Below are 20,074 nucleotides of genomic sequence, written 5' to 3'. Positions count from 1 at the left end.
CCTATAGATTTGTCTAAGGAGAAAACATTCAATTTTCATCAATGTTTTCTCCCAGAAAGTCCCCAAAGAATTATGAATCCCTTTAATAGGCTTCCTTCCATTAAAGGGAAAAACAAAACAAAACAAAACCAAAACCCAACAATTCTTTCAGTTTATGTGTTTGGAAAGTATTTTAGTGAATAAAAATTTAAGGACACATTTTTATAGGAAGCGTTTTGGGGATCAGCTCAAATTGTGAGCTATTACAAGTCAAAAATCACAACCTGCAGATGTCAGAAGTTTGAGCAACTGACAGTGGAATTCTGATCTACATAAAATAATTGAAGAGTTATTCTACACTATCTCATTTACATATTCATAAAGTAAGGCAAGCAGAACTGCAGGTAAAGTTTCCTTTTATTAGTGTTATACTTTTGCTCATATCCTAGTAACTGAAGACTGATGCCTCTACAAGCAATCTTTAGACATCAAAATTATTTAAGCACTATGTTTATTAGAGGGAAAAAAACTGATTTTTTTCTTTTTTATAATGCCAAAAACTGAGAATTAATATTTAAGAGTCTAGCTTCATTCTCTAAACTTGGGAAAGATAAAGAAATTCAATAAATTATGGAACTTTTAGAACTCGAAAGAAACCTAGATAACCATAATATTTTTATACTCTCTCCCTTCTACCTGTCTTGCTTTTGACTTGGCAATAGTCAATCAATCTGTTTTCCCACAGGAAATAAAATATCCAGGTTTTAGTCCTTCAACAATTCAGCTTTTACCCTGGGGAAAAATGTTTACATTTTATAAAAGTACCTAGAACTTCTCAAAAAAAAAAAAACACAAAACAAAAACAAAAACCCTAGAATCCAATGTGATTGATGGGGGATATTTTTTTTTCTCTTCTACTCTTCCTACTGGCCACCCCCCCTACTCCCCAGGCACACAAAAGGAACAGACAATCCAGATAGATGCACCACAAATTCGTAGAACTCCAAAAGATAGCTTTAAGAAGAAAAAAGCATGACATTAGCAACACAGAATCCAGTACTCTGCATTTGTGTGTGTGTATGTTCTCTGTTTCCCTGTCATACTGTCATTTTTGTTTTATCACATTGTATGCCAATCAGTGAACTATCAGTGAACTATCCTTCCTGGGGGCGGCGGGGGGGGGGGCAGGTGGAGAAAGAAAGGAAAAGAGAAGATCACAAGGGGGAAAGCTGCCAAAAACCTACTATCATAAACATCAAGCATGTAGGAAGTGGAAGCAATGTAACATGTAAAAATCAAGGAAGAAAGGAATTTGCTGTGATCCAGGAGAACTAAGATGCCCAAGGGTAGCATTAACACTGAGAAAGGAGGTTTGACTATCACACATTCGACAGGGTTGTTTAGTGGATGCCAATTTCTCTTTTATTCTTGCAACTGTTCCCTAAATACTATAGATTGAGAGCTACGTGCTTTTTTCCTCCAAGTCAGATAAGCATCATATCCTAAGGAATGTGGTTGCTTCAAATTTGAGGGGTTGACTTTGAGAACTTTTTTTAAAATGTTCAAATTTCAGAAATATGTTCCAAATTGTGTAAATGCAAAAAAAAAAAAGAAGAAGAAAGAAAGAGAGAGAGAGAGAGAGAGAGAGAGAGAGAGAGAGAGAGAGAGAAGATATAACTGAAAGACAGCTATATACCTGTGAATGAATGATGTGATTTTGCTAGAGTAATTCTCTAAGATTGGCCCTATGGTGCAGCCCTACTGCATAATCAGTGACTATGTGCTGCTTATAAGTCTAGTCTAGAGCTGATAGAGCTGAGCTGGAAAGACAAGAGTTGCCATGTGTTCCAGTTGTTAAGATAAGAAACCAAGTCAACATAATGTCAAGACTTTAATCACTTTAGTATGTTAATAGCAGCAAGAGTATAAACAGGAAAAATCACTGGATGTGAATTGGTATATTATTCCCCAAATAATGGCATCAGGTGTTTGCATCCTTGTGGACACAGGGTTTGTCTTGCTGCAGAGAAATCCGCAAACTAAAGGCTCCTTCTTGCTGGACATGGTGGCACATGCCTGTAATCCAGTGGCTCTGGAGGGTGAGGTGGGAAGATCGGCAGGATCAAGAGTTCAAACCTAGTCTCAGAAAAGGCAAGGGGCTAAGCAACTCAGTGAGACCCTATCTCTAAATAAAATACAAAATAAGGCTGGGGGTGTGGCTCAGTGGTTGAATTCCCCTGAGTTCAATCCCTGGTACCACCCCTCACCCCCACCCCTGGCAAAATAAAGGCTCCTTTTATTTTGTGGACCTGGGATTGGGGACAGGCAGAGGGGACAATGCTAGGACTAGAAAAGAAATAAAGTGTGATAAGGAGACCTGGTTAGAGGCATCAATATAACAGGTCTCCAAATGTGCTAGGAATTCTGATACATGTTAGGATTTGGACAATTAGGAATCTGTGAGTCCTTGACTATGACTCTTTCCATAGACTTTAGTTCACTTACAATAAACTAAGATGTGGGAAGTAGAAATGCCCCCTAGGACTTGTCAGGTAAAGACTTTACAATTACCTATGGTTGGATTTGAAAAAAAAAATCACATAGGATTTTGGCCTGTAGCTTGGTAACTCATATCTGTCTGTATGAATGACAGCAGAGACAGCATCAGTCAACTAGGTTGAAAACTCAAAATTTTTGCCTGACAAGGTGAATAGATTATGGCAAGGAGTAAGAGTGGGTATGGGACAGTGGTTCATCCCAATTTTGGGGCCGCTGTAAGGCACTCTTAGGCAAATGTAATAGCCCAAGGAAGAAAAAAAAAACACCTCCCCAACAGTGTTTAAGACTTCCACACATGATTTCCATGAAGTTCCCCCACAGACCTGCCTGGTCTGTTAGAACTGAGCTCCTGATGGTCTTGAATTGCTTTCCCCTCAACCACGTGTCAACTGCAAACATTCCACAACTTCCCACAGGACTTGTAAACCAAACAGGACCCAGACCTGTTTCCAGCTGTGATCTGTAGACACCAGCCACTCTTGTCCTGAGTTTATCTTGGGATTCTAGGAGGAGTTACAATACTGATAGATACAAGCTGTGCTTTTGACCTCTTCAGGGATATGGACTTAAAACTTGAAAACCGGACTCTAGGTTCGTTCATCTGCTTGTGTTTCAAACAAAACAAAACAAAACCCCCAGGCTCAGATGTTCTGATCTTCTCTTTGAGTGCCTTAGCCGATGTATTAAAGCACTTATCATTTTGTAATGACATTTATTTACATATCTAACTCCTGCTAGGGTATAATAGAATTTGTGGCATGAAGAGATTGTTGAAGAAAAGGTAGAGTTACTGACATTATAGTGTGTCTAAGTATATACAAATAGAAACATTTTTGACAAAACCTCACACACAAAATTGAGTAATGAGGTTAGACTTCCTATTAGGTCATTTCTGTTGGCTGAGGAGGATTAAAATCCTGGGATTGGAATGAACGAGAACTCATAGTTTACAGTTCTGGGAAGGTTTTCCTGCCTTTGATACAATTCAACACTTAACTTTCAGACCCTTCCCAGCCGGCACTGTAGGGTGTACTTCCAGAGGAAAATATCCTATTTCTGCTAAGCTCCCCCCCAGGCTCTCTCGGATGGATGAATCGTTCATGGCATATGAAGGAAATGCTATGGAGGAATCTCTTCAAAGACTGTCCTGTGATGTGCCAGGTGTCACTCAAGAATAAAAGAGTGTTTTTTCTTTGGGAGCAATGAGGAGAAAAGAACCTCCTCCCCTTGTGTGAAGGCATGGTCTTAATGTTGCAGTCACCTGTGAGTGAATTGCAGTAAATCTTGTCTGAATCTCTCAAGTTAGATTTAATAACCTGCAGAAAGTTCCAGCAGGATCAATAAGCCTTTTACAGGCCGCAGAGCTCTATGCCTTGCCTGGAGGAGTCCCTCCTGGGCTTGGCTAGAAGGGGCCTCTCCCTGGCGGGAAATCTTTGCTTGCATTCTTCACAGTCTCTCTTGCGCGTCATAGTGTGGCCACTGCAGTGGTAAAAGTGCCTGGATTTTTGTCACGTTCTGTTACTTCTCACACTGGAAGTGATGCCAGTCAGAATCTGCTGTTGCAGAATGCAGGCGACCACCACTTGAGTTTTTCCATTCCTTCACTTCCAACTGGTATGTCAGCTGGTGGCCAGGTTGGAGAGCAGGTTCTCTCTCTTTGAATATTCCGTCTGAAATCCAGAGACATTGTGGTGAGCATCCTATTTATTACCACACCATGAGGCAGTCATTAGTAATAAAATTTTGCCCTCTTGAGATATTTTTTTTAACTTTAGGCTTTTCAAAATGTTTTGAATAATTGTAATTCTCAAAATTCTTTCATGGAGAAGAGGAAGCATCATCATTTCTCTCTGGGGAAGATGTTCTGGGAAGTTATGTTTCCTCTAACTCAGAGAGCTTGGAAGGAGGCTTGGAGTTGTGGGTATGCAGCCCAACATCCTTCTCAACTCCTGGCACACACACTGAAGGGCTGCAGGGGGCAGGGAAAAGCTTTCATGACCAGCAGCCGGGAGGAACCTGCTTGTCGCCACTCACCTGTCTCACCCAGGTCACTGTTTGGAGAGCCCGACTTCAGCTATACAGTCTCATGGTTAAGAGAATAAGAAAGTGGTGAAGTCTATGGATCTGGGGGTTCAGTGAATCTGGGTTGTTGGTTCCATATTCACCTACATTCCATCAAGGTGAGGAGGTTGAATTGAATGGTTTTGGAATCAGGCTTTGCTGGGAGTAGTGGACGAATAGTGGACAGTGGTCCTTATGGTAACTGTTAAAAGTTAATTCTCTTTTCATCCTGTTGGGTTCCCTTTATTTTAGCCAGTTTAACTTAATTTTTGTTTTGTATTTTTAAAGCCAAATGAAGGGTTTATTGTTTTATGTATGGGGTGTGTGTGTGTGTGTGTGTGTGTGTGTGTGTGTGTGTGTTTGGGGATTTATTTAACTGAGGAATGCTCTACCCCTGAAAAACCCTGGAGGTCCAGGGTCTTGATAAGTTGCTGAGGCTGGCCTCAAACTTGAGATGCTCCTGTCTCAGACTCCTGAAATGCTAGGATTACAGGCAAGCACCACAGTGCCTGGCTTTTATATGATTTTTAAAGGTAGTAGATGGTCTATCCAGAGCTACAAGACTGGCTTATCTTTTCCCTTGTAAGTGACTCTGTTATCTTATCAGAGAGGGTATAGTTTTTGTTTTAAAACATTTTAGAAAAAATATTTACATACTATTTATTAATTTAAAATTTAAAAGAATAGTTCCTACCCATAGAGGGGTCTTTGCTGTCTTAGAGTGACCCTTCTCAGATTTGGGGTAGAATCTGAGCATGTGTATTTTTAAAAATTGATTGATCATGGTGCCGGGGATTAAGCCCATGGGTGCTCTACCATTGATCTCTATACCCAGCCCTTTTTTTTAAAAAAATTATTTTTTAGTTTTGGTGGACCATTATCTTTCATTTATTTATATGCAGTGCTGAGAATTGAACCAAGTTCCTCACACATGCTAGCAAGCACTCTGCCACTGAGACACGGCCCCAGTCCCTGAGCCCTTTTTATTTCTTGTTTTGAGGCAGGGTTTTGCCAAGTTGCCAAGACTGGCCTTGAACTTGCAATCCCCCACCTCATCCTCCCCAGTAGCTGGGGTTATAGGCATGTGCCACCACATCCAGCTAAAATTTATTTTTTATTATAATAAATCATATACAACAAAATAAATATGTGGACCACTTTTTCTTATCCAATTGAGTGCTGTTGGTACAGTCACACCGTGACGCAGCCATCACCACCACCCATCTGCAGAAATATTTCATCTTCCCCACTTGAACTCTGTACCCACTGCGCACTGACTCCTCATGCCTCACTCCCTCCCACCTCCAGCCTTTGGCAGCCATCACTCACTTCCTGCTTATGAATTTAACGACTTTAGGTATCTTATATAAGTGAAGCCTCATATTATTTGTATATGTACATCACATTTTGTTCATCTGTTCACCTGTGATGGACACTGGGTCGCTTCTACCTTTAAGTTATTGTGAGTAATTCTGCTATGAATGCGGGTGTGCAAATTATCTCTTTGGGATTCTCGTTTCAATTGTTTTGGGATATTCCCCAAAGTGGAACCCATGTATCCTGTCCTATGGTCATTCTGTGTTTCATTCTTGGAGGAATCATACGTTGTTTTCCATTGCAACTGTGCCATTCTATAGTGTGCAAGGGTTTCAATCTCTTGACATCCAATCCTTGTTACATAACAGCTTCAGAGTGGGTGTGAAGTAGCTCTCATTGTGGTTTTCCTGAGGGACTAGTAATGTATCTTTTCATGAGCTTATTGGCCATTTGGGTTCTTGTTTAGAGAAATGATCAAGCTTGATGCCTAAATTAGGTGATTCCTAATTATTGTTGAGCTGTAAGAGGTACACATGTATTCCAGGTGTCAACCCCTTCTCAGGTATAGAAGTTGAAAACATTTTGTCTTCTGCTGTGTATTGTCTTTTCATTCTCTTTTCAGTGACCTTTGATGAAGTTTGGTTTATTTTTAGTTTTATTGCTGTGCCATTGGTGTCATTTAAGAAGTCACTGTCAGATTCGAGGTCATGAAGCTTTTCCCTCATGTTTTATCCTAGAGCTTTATAGTTCTAGCTCTTACATTTAGGTTTTTGATCCATTCAGAGTCAATTTTCATGTATGTTGGAAAGTTAAGGGTCCAGCTTCATTCTCTTGCAGGTGGGCTTCCAGTTTTCCAGTGCCATGTGTTGGAAAGACTCTCCTTTCTCCATTGATTGGTCCTGGGGCTCCTGTAGGGAATGAATTGACTCCATCTGAGGGCCCTCCATTCTGCCCCAGTGTTCTGTGTATTTGTTTTATGTCAGTATCCTACTTTTTTTAAATTACTGTGTCTTTATAGTAAGTTTTGAAGTTGGGAAGTGTGAATCCTTCAACTTTGTTCTTCTTCCATATTTTGGAGTAGAGGGGGGTACTTTAGGGTTCCATAGGAGTTTTAGATGAGTTTTTCTATTTCTGCAAAAAGTGTCATTGAGACTTTTTTTAAGCACTCAGAATTGAACCCTGGACATCACACACTAAGCTACATCTTCAACTTCTTTTATTTTTAAGTTTGGCCCAGGTTGGCTTCAAATTTTCCATCCTCCTGACTCACCTGGGATGTTTGGGCAGGAGCCCAACTCCGTTAAGATTTTGATAAACATGTCTCTGAATCTAAAGTTCACTCTGGGCCGCACTGTCATCTTAATATTATTTCTCCCAGTCAGTGACACAGGATGGCCTACCATTCATTTATGTTTTCTTAATTGCTTTCAGTAATATTTTGTAGTTGTCAGTACATAAATCTTTTGCCTCTTGGTTAAATTATTTATTTAGATTATTTTTATTATGTAAAACATTTTTATCTTATTCTTGTTTGTGCTATTGTACCTAGAATTCATTTTTAAAATTTTATTTTGTTTTCAGATTATAGAATATAGAAATGCAGCTGGCTTGAGTGTGTGTATTTCAGAAGCTTCTCAGGGAGCTCCACTGCATGTCTTTAGCTAGGCCTTCCCCAGCTCCTCGGAAGGTTTTACCTGAGGAAAATGGTTAAATCTCACCTCTACCACTTACCCATTTACTAGCTTATGACCTTGGATATTTTCTCAGCATTAAAATGCCAGTCATACGTGGTTGTTTTAAGTATTCAATGAGGTAACTGGTTATAGTACCTGGAATTCAGGAACCCCTGAACAAATATTAGCATGTACTATTTTTTAAAAATTTCACTATTATCTCTAGAGAAGATAATGCTTGAGGTAGTTTGGAAGTCACATACAAGTTAGATAAAAGAAGAGTGTTCCAGGCAAAAATAGCCACAAGTATTAATGATGGAGATGTGGAAAGGCTTGTCATGCAGTGTGGCTCCATGGTGACTAGGGACAAAGGCAGAATCAGAGAGGATTGGACTCAAATCCCATCTCTTTTCCAAGTGATTTAGCCTTCCTGACATATGGATGCGAAAAGAATTTTAAAAGGAAATTAGAAAACGTTTTGAGCTGAATGGAAATCCAGCATGTCAAAACTTGTGGGATGCCACTAGACAGTGCTTAGGGAGATGTTTGTAACACTGAATAGCTGTATTACAAAAGGAAAGAAGTCCTAAGCTAACGACTGGAGAAACCAGGGAAAGAAGGGCGGGTTAAACCCCACATAAGCCAAGAAATGAACTAATAAACATCAGATCAGAAATCAGTAAAACAGAAAACAAAACAAAAAATACAGATAATCAATAAACTCTGAAGCTAGTACTTTGAGAAAAACAAATAAAATTAATATTCTAGCTAGACTGGTCAGGACAAAAAACCAAAAACACAAACCACTGACATAAGGAGAGATCTGATATCACTATAAATATTAAAAACATAACAAAGAAACATTAGATTTATATCAACATATGCTAATAAATCTGACAACTTAATGAAATAAATTGTGTAAAAGATAAAACCTAGCAAAGCTCACTCAAGAATAAATAGATAGGGCTGGGGCTGGGGCTCAGTGGTAGCACTTGCCTGACATGTAAGAGGCAGTGGGTTTGGTCCTCAGACCATGTAAAAATAAATAAATAAAATAAAGGTATTGTGTCTGTCTACAACTAAAAAATATTTTAAAAATAAGAATAAATAGATAACCTGAATAGTTTTTTAAAAGATATGTATTTTGGGGGAGCTGTTTTGACATGCTGGATTTCCATTCAGTTCAAAACGTTTTCTAATTTCCATTTAAAATTCTTTTCAAATCCATGTGTCAGGAAGGCTAAATCACTTGGAGACCTATAGGGAAGAACAGAAGAGGCTCAGTAGTAGAGCACTCACCTCGAATGTGTGAGACCCAGGTTCGATCCTCAGCACCACATAAAAATAAATAAACAAAATAAAGATATTGTGCCCATGTATAAAAACATATTTTTTTTAAAAATATGTATTTTTTATTTACTTATTTTTGTGTGGTACTGAGGATCAAACCCAGTGCTTCACATGTGCGAGGCAAGTGCTCCACCACTTAGCTACAACCCCAGCTCCCCAAACAGTTTTATTGACTGAAAAAATGTTCATTTGTGAATATACAACCAGTGAAACTCCACATCATATACAACCACAAGAATGGGAAGTTACATGACAAACACACTCTCCTGTCAAGTATATCTAAAAAGAGCAAATAAATTTAAAAAAGAAATAGGATTGACAAATTGGACTTCACCAAATGAAAACTTTGGCTCTGTGAAAGACACTATTGAGAAAATAAGAAGAAAATAATACAGTATAAAAATTAGCAAGAGGTCTGAATAGACACTTGATCAAAGAATGGCAAAAGAAGAAGAAATGGTACTCAGCCATGGTTACGCTCTTCAAGATGGTGGACAGACATTGTGGGCAGGAATAAGTTGGGTTTCTTAGGGGGTTGGCTTTTTGTTTGTTTGGGGGTTTTGGGGGTTTGTTTGTTTTTGTTTTTGTTTTTTGGTGGCTCTGAACCCAGGGTCTTACACATGGTTGGCAAGTGCTCTACCACTGAGCTACACCTACAGCCCAGAAATTGGTTGTTTTAAGTGAATAAATTCCTTAAACTAACTTAAACCCAAACCAAACCAAAACAAAAAATTCAAAACAAGAGGGGAGTGGGGAGAATATAGATGTAGTATATAGAGGTACCAAAGAGTTCCAGGGCAGGGAGTTCAGCTGGGTCACAAACTTGTGGAACTAAGGGGAGGTCATGTGTCGTGTTTCCTGTCATCAGGAATCTGCTCATTTGGCTAAGAACCCTCTATTTCTCTAGGTGTATGGGCTCCACACATGACTATTCCTGCCCTGGCCCTACATCCACTTCTAGCACCTGGAATTGCTTACCAGCTGCTGGTTGTCAGCAGAAACCCTGTTTGAACCCCTGGAGGCCTGATAACAAGTTCTCAAGAGAGGGCGTATGACCTTCAGACTCTAGGGACAGGGCTGAGGGAAAACTGGGTTCCGGGTCCCTCAAGGTATAATATATAATTATATGGCTGAAAAGTGTATCCACGCAGCCCACTCACCAGGGCTTTGAGAGCAGGTTCTTGAGAAGGTCTACGTGAGGCAGCCTGGCACCGGGATACTGCGTGTGCTCTGGGTCCTGGGAATTCCACGGGCCTCTAACATCAGCACCCCCTGGGAACCCAGGCAAGCTGCAGAAGGCCAAGCCCTGCCCCAGGCCCACTGCATTTGAACTTGACCTTCAGGTAGAGCATACGCGTGTTAAAGCTCAAGAAACACTACTCAATTCAAGGCTTTTCTCTCTCAGCTCTGTGGACGTGTGGCACTGGCTCCTTCTTTGTTGTGGGGAGCTGTCCTGAGCAGAGTGAGGAGGTTAACAGCACCATCCCCCTTTGCCTGCTAATTGCCAGGACCAGCCTGTCCTCAGCTGTGACAACCAAACATGCCTCCAGACTCTGCCAGATGTCCCTAGGGGAGAAATTGCCCCTAGCAATGGAAAACCATTGCTGCAGAAGATTAAATGAAATAATATGTTAAGTGTTTTATGAATCATTAATATCTGTGGAAATATTTGTCAGTCTGATGGGATTTGCCCTCCAAAAGCCAAAGCTCACATAAAAAGGTAGGTTAATATCAGGCTTTTGAGCACTACTGAGCAAGACAAAGCAGGAGGTATCACAATACTGCTCTGAAACTCATCTACAGAGCTGTCGTAACAAACAAACAAATGTATGGCTTTGGCATCAAAATAAACATGAAGACCAATGGAACAGAAGACACAGAGACAAATCCACATACCTTCAGTCATCTTGATATTTAACAAAAGTGCCAAAAATATAGCTTGGGGAACAGACAGCCCTTTTAACAAATGGTGCAGGGAAAACTGGATAGTTATATGTGGAAGGATGAGATTAGACCCCTGCACAAAATTCAAATTGAGGTGGGTAAAGACTTAGGAATTAAGACCAGAAACTTTACAACCACTAAAAGAAAACAGTGTCAACACTCCATTGAGAAGGTATTGGCACTGACTTTCTTAATAGGACCCCCAAAATGCAAGAAATAAAACCAAGAATTAATAAGTGGGATGCCATCAAACTAAAAATCTTCTGCTTAGCAAAGGAAATGATTAAGAGTGTGAGGAGAGAACCTACAGAGTGGGAGAATATCTTGGCAGGCTACTCTTCCAAGAGGGGATTAATATCCAGAATATACAAAGAACTAAAAATATTTAGCACCAGAAAAAACTCCAAATACCCCAATCAATAAATATCCAAAGAACTAAATAGGAACTTCTCAAAAGAAGAAACACAAAAGGCCATAAATACATAAAAATTGTTCAACATCTCTAGCAATCAGGGAAATGCAAATCAAAACCATACTAACATTCCATGTCACTCCAGTCAGAATGGCAATGATCAAGAAATGAACAATAAATGCTGGCAAGCTTGTAAGGGGAAAGGTACACTGCTGGTGGGACTGCAGACCAGAACAACCACTCTGGAAAGCAGTACAGAGATTCCTCAAAATCTAGAGATGGAACCACCATATGACCCAGCTGTCACACTCCTGGGTATTTCCCAAAAGATCTAAATTCAGCATACTGCAGCGATACACCCACACCAATGTTGACAGCAGCACAGTTCATAATAACTACAAGTATGGAATCCACCAGATGTTTGACAATAGATAAATGGATTAAGAAATTTATTTATGTGTGTGTGTGTATGTGTGTGTGTATTTTTTCTACTCAGCCATGAAAAAGAATGAAATTATGACATTAGCCAGTAAATGGATGGCCAAGTGAAATTAGCCAAACTCAGAAACTCAAAGGTTGGGTGTCTTCTCTAATATATGGAAGCTAGAATAAAATAAAGGGAAGATGGAGAGGATAGGATAACATGAAGAACCAATCAAATATAAATTGGTAGATGAGCAAAAGGAAGTCTGGTGGAGCAGAGGGAGGAGACTGGGTGAGGGGAGGACAGGAGGGCAGAAGGGGGTCATGAGCTGGAATCGATTTCCAAGCATGTGCATTTGTCAGCATATCGCAACCACTGCGTAGAACTATAAAGCTCTAATAAAAATATTTTAAAAATCAGGCTTTCAGTGAGTTTTTATTTCTTCATCATGTCAGGTTTTATAACATTCTTGTAAACCTAACTGTATTAATGTAAAAAGTCATTTTCATTTTCCATGTCTGAGATAGAGTAGTAAAAGGTTTATTCATGTTAGTGTCATGCACACATTAAATCTTGAACTTAGCCACTTGTGTAATTGTACTTGTTTTCTACAAAACGTCCCTTGTCATTGAACAGTGAGACCTTTTCAAAGGGACCGCCCTGGGAAGCTCAGGCTCTGATCAGGAAGTCCCACTGTGGGGATGAGAAAGCAGATCAACCCCAGAGCAAAGAATTAAGTCCTAATGCACAGGTGCTCTTCAGAATAGATTATAAAACCTGGAATTTCATAGTAGCCTCTGTAACCTTTTAACAATGAATAGAGAAGGTAAATATTTTCTCAATTTCAATTACTTTTCTTTGGTGGAAAAAGCCAAGTGTGTTTCCCAGAGGACATTGTTGGCTTCACCTAATGCGGTTTAAAAGTTCCTTTTTCAGGCTGGGGTGGTGGCTCAGTGGTAGAGCACTTGCTCAGCATGTGTGAGGTCCTGGGTTTGATTCTCAGCACCGCATAAAAATAAATTAATAAATAAAGTAAAGGTCCATCAACAATTTAAAAAATATTTTTTAAAAAGTTCCTTTTTCATATCTTACATTTGTCACTTATGCCACTATTTAAACTCCCTTCTATGGTCCTACCGTAGCAATAGCACTTAGCAAGCTCCCAAGGAATATTTGTTGAGCGGAAAGAAGGAAAGACAGAAGAGGCAGCGGACAGTCAGGATGCTGTGTGAGGTGCCAGCTCTCCCTGTGGGACGCACCCACTTTGCTGAGTGTGGTGTTGAGAGCATCGTGGAGACGGGCCCTCTACTTCCTGCACATGTTCTCTCCACAAGCCTGACTCCAAGGACATATTAAGCAAATTAATTCTTTTTTTTGTCAGCATTGCTAATGCTTGTCCCTCATTATGAATGGAATTCTTTCATTGTCCTGGGCCAAAGGGCATTTTAAAACATGGATCTATGCATATTTTAAAATAAAGTGAAAAGATGTGTGCATAATTTGTTCCCATTTCCAGAGTTTAATGTCCATATTAAGAAGCTGAAGAGGGCTCTTGTAGAATCACTGAGTCCTTATTTCCAGCCACTCTCCATTGGGGTCATCTTGAGCATTAACAATCAGATTTGAAAGATTTATTTCAACTGAAAATCTTAGAGCATCTTGACAGATACTGTTGTTGATGTCTGAGGATGACAAGTAGCCCATGTCTTCTGCCCTGTAGAAGATAGGCAGAGCTGGAACATTTCTTAGTAGCCTCAGAAGTAGTCATTGCTGGGTTGGAAATCCAACTTTGTACATTGGGTTTAGTCATTAAAGTCTCACATGTGAGGACATGAGGAAGCCAGGCTCACATGCAGAATGAATTTTTAAGAGGAAATTCTTTTACTGTAGCTTCAGACACTAAAGACACCAAGTGCCAAGATGTGTGTTTTTCTTGTCAGCAAAGGGAGAGGGACTGAAAATCACCTTTGGGTCATGTGGATTTTCTGGGTTACCCACAGTGGCAGCCATGAACCCCACTTGGGATTTGCTCTCTTTTGAAAACATGTGGGTGTTGTGTTCTGCTTTACCTCTCACATCTGGTGATCAGAGCTCAGGGTCAACAGGGGAAATGTCTGACCGAGCATGCAGATTTGCAGTTTGTCCATAAAAGATTTATTGCTGTTTTTTCAGCCTTCGATGTCAGGCTTCAACTGCATTAATGCTCATTAAAGAACAGCAGCCCTGTGAACCCAGGCACAGACACAGAGCTCCCATCAATATTGCAAGAAGTGGGTGTGTAACGGGGGGATGGGGGAACAATATTAGGCTCATAAAGCAAACTCAATAAGCACTATGTAGCTGCTCCCTGCTTTTGCTGTTCTGATAATTTTTACCAAGTCCCCACTAGATGCCAGCCACTATTACAGGTAGAATGGATAGACATTGTCCTTGCCCTCTCATATCCACAGTCTATTAGGTAAAGACACCAAGAATAGGCAACCATGAGATCTGCACAGTGGGCACCATTCACAGAGAAAACAACATTTGAACTAGGTCCTGAACAATAAGTAGGGATCCCCAGGAGGAGGTGGAGGAGGTAGGATGGTCCAGGGAGAGTAAACAGGGGCTAAGCCTCATAGGCGTGTTCGGGACACAGCAGGCTGGTGTGTGGCAAACAGAGGGAGACAAGACTAGCAAGCCGGATTCTGATGGGTTCTTACCATACTATGAGTGTGTTCTCCATCCAGGATCCTGAAAATGGGTCCTGAACTATCCAAGCCAGTTTTCCTCTCTCCCCCTGCTCAGTGTTCCACATCAATACCTCAAAGTCCAGCCTCACCTTGTCAGCCCATGCCCGAGTCAGTCTGGGGAGCAAAAGTGGCCCTGGGCTGTTTATTAGCTATGGAATATACTTGCTTGCTGCTCTCTGAGCTCTGGACCTGGGTCCTCATGCTATCCTTACTCTCATTAGCTTTCCAGTCCCCATCACTAGACCTAGAGCCCAGACACCAAGTCTGTCTCCTCTCAATTCACCCTTTCCATGGCCTAGATCCTTTTTCCATATTCCAGCTGCTCCCTGGGATCCTGCTACAACTGAGAGCTTTTCCAGAGCCATGCCATATAATCTCTTCAACCCACTAATCAGACCTCCTATGTAGCAAGACTATCTGTGCTCTATCTAGATTTGCTGCGCCTCTGTGAATCTAGGTTTAGATTGATAGTAGTACTACACTCCTCCTTCTCCATAATCGTCAAGTTTATTAACTTTCTTCACCCTAATCCTGACTCTTCTCAACTGCTCACTACTCCCCACCAGCCCCGTTGCATGCTCCAGCTTATCTGGCAAATATGCTCTTAAGGTGGTTCCCAGGATTCCTGCTTCCTGGTGTCCCTGCCTGTGTGTGATCTCCCCCTCGAGTATGGCCAGGATCTGTGACTTGCCAATGGGATATGTCAAACATAACAGAGTTTACACGATTACGTTTATGAGATTATGTTATATAAGATTGTAGCCCTGTCTTGCTGGAGTCTCTCTCTCCCTTGTTGTACTTGAGGAAATTAGTAGCCATGTTGGTGAACCCCACAGAGCAAAGGACTGCGGGTGGCCTTGAGGAGCTGAGGGCAGTCTCCGCTGATGGATGTCAAAAAACTGCAGCTCTCACTTCTAACATCACAGGGAACAGATGCAGCCCCAAACCACACAGGCAGGGAGGCAGATCTTCCCCAAACTGAGGCTCCTCATGAGAACCCCAGGCCTCGAGGACACCTCATTGCAGACTTGCAGAAGAAGGAGCTCAGCTCTGCTGGACTCCTGACTCACAGGGTTGTAAGATAATAAATGTGTGTTATTTTAAGCAACTAAGCCTGTGGAAATGTTGTTACGCAGCAATAGATAACTAATACAATGTCTCAGTGGAGCAAAACAAGATACAGCAATTAGAATATCTGTTCTGGTTAAATACTTGCCATCTGGTAATTAGATGTGTAATCATGCTTTATTAAACATTTTTTCTCTCTCTTACTAACATTCCTAAGGAAATGGGAAATTTTTATTTTCTACAAGGAACTGGTTCATCGCGTTAATTGTCTCATTCCTGAAGCAGGTGTCCTAGATAAAGGACACCAGATGGGATCCAGCAGCTGGAGAAGAAGTCTGAAATCACAGAGATTATGTTGAGAGCAACCTTGCGAGCTCTAGAGAACAAAGGAAAAAGGATTCTTAATGGTTTTCCTGTGAGTGTCGGCAAGGAGTCAAGAGTATCTCAAGTGCAGTAATAAATGGTTCAGGAAGAGTGTTCACACTGTCACTTGTGAAACCGAGACAGTTTACAAATGTTCACTGGCAGAAAATATAAACATTTGTCCAAAGCGTTTTCAAGTCTCTCAGTTTCAACTGTATGAGTTGATCCGTTATTTATGCATTGTTCTCAGAGCAATTCATCATTAGTTCTTCTGATCTTCAGGCCTTTGACCTCTCTTGGCCTTTGCATATGTGAGAAATGGGATAAGCTCCTCTCTATGCAGGGGAAAGAGCTAAAAATAACATTGGTGAACACCTACTGAGCACTCTGCTCCTCCTCACACACCTCCTGTGACCTTCTCCCTGTTGGGATCTGAAACGGGATTCTTTTTCCTTTTATTTTTAATTTGCTCTTTACATATATACATGACAGTGGAGTATATTTTGACATATTCTACATACATGGAATATAACTTACTTTATTTGGAACCCATTCTTTTACACGAAGAAGAGTTTTACTGGTTGTGTATTCCTATATGCACATAGGAAAGTTATGTCCGATTCATTCTGAAATGGGTATTTTTATCTTTGTTTTGTTAAGTGAGTGAACTAAGGCCACAAGAGGTTAAGCAAGGTGTCCAAGAGCACACAGCAAGAAAGTCTCAGAAGCACGACTCAGACCATGCAGACCTCAAAACTGTCCTCGACACCTGTGGTTCTCAGGGTGCTCAAAGTATGGTCTGTGCACCCCCTGAGGGCCCTGAGGTCCTTTCAGGGAATCTGTGAGGCCAACACTATTTTCATGAGAATACAAAGATGTTATTTACCTGGGTTTTTTCTTTGTTTGTTTGTTTTGTTTTTGGTACTGTGTTGATGTTTGCACAATATCAATGATGGACAAAAAATGGTAGAGTCTTAGTATAAATCCAGGCAGTGGCACCAAACAGTACAGGTCGTCACCGTATTCTTCATTGTCATGAACATGCAGTTAAAAGGAGTGGGGAGCTAGTTTCACTTTAAGAATGTTCTCAGTGAAGCAATAAAAACATGAATTTTATTGTATCTCAACCCTCAATTATATGTTTCCTCGCATTATTTGGGACTGAACTCAGGGCTTCAAATGTGCTATGCAAGTGCTCTACCACTGAGCTATATCCCCAGCCCTTTTTATTTTATTTTGAAATAGGACCTTGCTAAGTTGCTGAGGCTGGCCTCAAATTTGAAATCCTCCTGCCTCAGCCTCCTGAGTTGCTGGGATGGCAGGCCACATAGGGCTGAGTGTATCTTTTTAATCTCCTGTGTGCCTGGTACATATTGCCCCTGCTGTATACGCGCCAAAGCACTGTGGTTGCTTCCAAAAAAGGCACTGGTGCAGTTGTTTGCATTGTGAGCTGAGTGTCTGCTCTTTCATGAAACACATTTTTTTTAAAAAAACAATATTTATTTTTTAGTTGTAGTTGGACTCAATACCTTTATTTTATTCATATATTTTTATGTGGTGCTGAGGACCGAATCTAGGGTCTCGCAGGTACAAGTGCTCTACCACTAAGCAACAACTCCAGCCCGCATTTTTTTTTTCAATATGGAAGAATGACTGACACAAAAACTGGTTTTCAGACATAGGTATTTAGAGACATTTTATAAAAAATGAATGAGTGAAAAAATAAATGAGTGAACCTGTCACTCCAAGGAAATTTGGATTGTTACCAATTCAGACTTCTAAAGAAAAATTGGAATTTTGCGAAATTTGTATCCACTCCTGTTGGCTGTGACAATTTCCCAATACTTAAATACTTATGCGACTGGGAATACTAGGGAGAGTTCTTGTCTGACAGGTGTAGAGTTCTAGGTTAGATTTCCAGCTCAAAAAGAAAGAAAAAATCCTTCCTGAGATTGGTGGTGAGTTTTTGATAGTGTATAATGAAATGTGTCAGTGCTAGGAGATCTGAAGCCTTGCCTCAGTAAACAGTATTTTCCAAAATAACCAACACAGGAAGGTTATAAAATCACAAGTGGCTAGGATGCCAAGCACAGGAGGGACAATGGATTTGAAAGTGACCGTGAACCAAAGGTTCACTGTTGTAGTCTCAGATTCCATATTACAGCCAGCCTTTCAAAAACATGTTGAGGGTTGAGTTTTGGTATAGTGATAAAGAATAATGTCCACTTATCCCCTTTCCAGTTACATATCTGTGTGAGAATGTATTTTAACAGATTCAATGCGGAAGCAAATTGGAAAATCCAGTTGTCTTCCATTAAGCAAACTTACATTTTTAAAAATGTTATTTTTCCTCATTTTGTTTAGAAGACAGTTACTTTTCATGAAAATGTGTTATTTATATTGACCTGTAATTGATTTTTATTTTTTATGGGTTAATACACAAATATTCAACCATTTTAATGCTTATTTTTTTAATTAAAGGTGGATGCAATATCTTTATTTTATTTTTTATGTGGTGCTGAGAATCGACCCCAGTACCTCATACATGGTAGGCCAGTGCTCTACCTCTGAGCCACAACCCCAGCCCCAATATTCAACCATTTTAATTCCTCATATATTAAATATTAGTGAGTAGAATCCACATAAACAAAAGCTCTTTGGATTTGTACTTTCTAAACATATAAAGAGTCCTGAAACCAAAATGTATTTTTTTATTTTTTTTTTTTTTTACAAAAACCAACCAAAATGTATTTATTTAATATACATTGCAGGGTCTCAACCACACTTAGTTTAAAAGACAGAAACAAAACAAAAATAATACCACAGCTCAAGATACATAGTCCTATACAGAAACCAAGAAGAGGACAGGCTACCTAAGGAGGAATCAACACAGAGAGCTGGACAACCCCGGTCAGGGCTCCTGGCTGGAGACCTGCTTTGAGTAGGTTTCTTGCAGGTACTTTTTAAAAGCTGTGGGGTTTTTCCAGAGCTCAGCAGCGTGTGTGTTGAGAGGGCTGTCGATGTTGGGTTCTCCTAACAGGCTCTGGATGGACAGCAGGATGGTCCTGACGTCATACAGGGCAGACCACTTGTCCTTGAGGATGTCCAGGCAGATGTTGCCCTGAGTGTCCACGTTGGGGTGGTAGCAGGGCGTGAGGAACTTCACTGTGGGAGCGTTGTAGGGGTAGCCACTGGGGAACTCTAAGGACAGCTTGTACCTCAGGTCTTCATACACCGTGCCAGCTGCTCCATGGATGGTCCCTACCCATTTGAAAAGATTGTCTGATTCAGGGAAGGCAGAAATTCCTTTGTCACCAGACATCATGAGGGTCATCAGCTCCTGCTGTAGCCTCTTGCCCACAGGGCCCCGGGCGGCGCCCCCGCTGGGCTCGGCTCCTTTACGCGCTGCAGCGACGCTGGCGGCGGCTGGGTCCCGGTTTTGCGAGGCCATCCCGGCAGCGCTGGCAGGGAGACGGGAACTCGGAGAACAGGACTGCAACTGCAGGGCTGCGGGCCCGCCCGCCCGCGTTTGAATTCCAAAATGTATTTTTTAAAAAAAAATTTTAATTGTAATATGGAAACACAATACCTTTATTTATTTATTTATTTTATATGGTGCTGAGGATCAAACCCAGGGCCTCACACATGTCAGGCAAGTGATCTGCCACTGAGCCATAACCCCAGCCCTCAAAATGTATTTTTGAATGGCTGCTTTACTTTTGCTGTTTTTTGTCCCCATGTGTCCCTTCTGAAATGAAAATGAAATGTCATAAGCAGGCTAACTTAATAACATACTTTTAAGATGCATTTTCCTTTCATTAATGATAATGAGCCTGTCTCACCTTTATTCTGTTAGCCTCAATTTTGCTGTTGAGAAAGAAATCTCCTGATGATATTAGATTATATACAATGATCACTTTCCTTCAGCACCACAGTTCCTTTTTACTAAATGGAATCCATAAATTAGACACGACTTGGCTGAACTGATATAACAGGTATACAGTGAACTATCTCATAATTGTGTCTGAATTTGTTAGGTCATTTTAGATTTTCCTAGCAAGTTACACTCAATTTTAATGGCAGAAAACTGCAGATTATTTTACTGATCAGTTTATGTAATCAAAACTGCCACTGAAATAATTCCTCAGCCATGAGCCTGGGGCAGTATAAATTGTTATAGACTATTAATTAC

The 20,074-nt window shown here is 40.6% G+C and overlaps 1 protein-coding gene across 1 annotated transcript; it reads right to left on the bottom strand.

Moving 5' to 3' along the window:
• Positions 1-18,686: 18,686 nt before the first annotated feature.
• On the bottom strand, positions 18,687-19,411 carry LOC308640182 (ubiquitin-conjugating enzyme E2 C). Its single transcript, XM_081312184.1, has one exon. The coding sequence runs from the start codon at positions 19,331-19,333 to the stop codon at positions 18,794-18,796; it is 540 nt and encodes a 179-aa protein (XP_081168310.1). The 5' UTR covers positions 19,334-19,411; the 3' UTR covers positions 18,687-18,793.
• Between the last annotated feature and the right edge of the window lie 663 nt (positions 19,412-20,074).

The sequence above is a fragment of the Spermophilus citellus genome, assembly GCF_964194105.1.
Source record: "Spermophilus citellus genome assembly, contig: SCAFFOLD_222, whole genome shotgun sequence".
Taxonomy (NCBI): domain Eukaryota; kingdom Metazoa; phylum Chordata; class Mammalia; order Rodentia; family Sciuridae; genus Spermophilus; species Spermophilus citellus.
The sequence above is the reverse complement of the archived record's forward strand: the minus strand, read 5'-3'. Positions and strand labels throughout refer to the sequence as shown.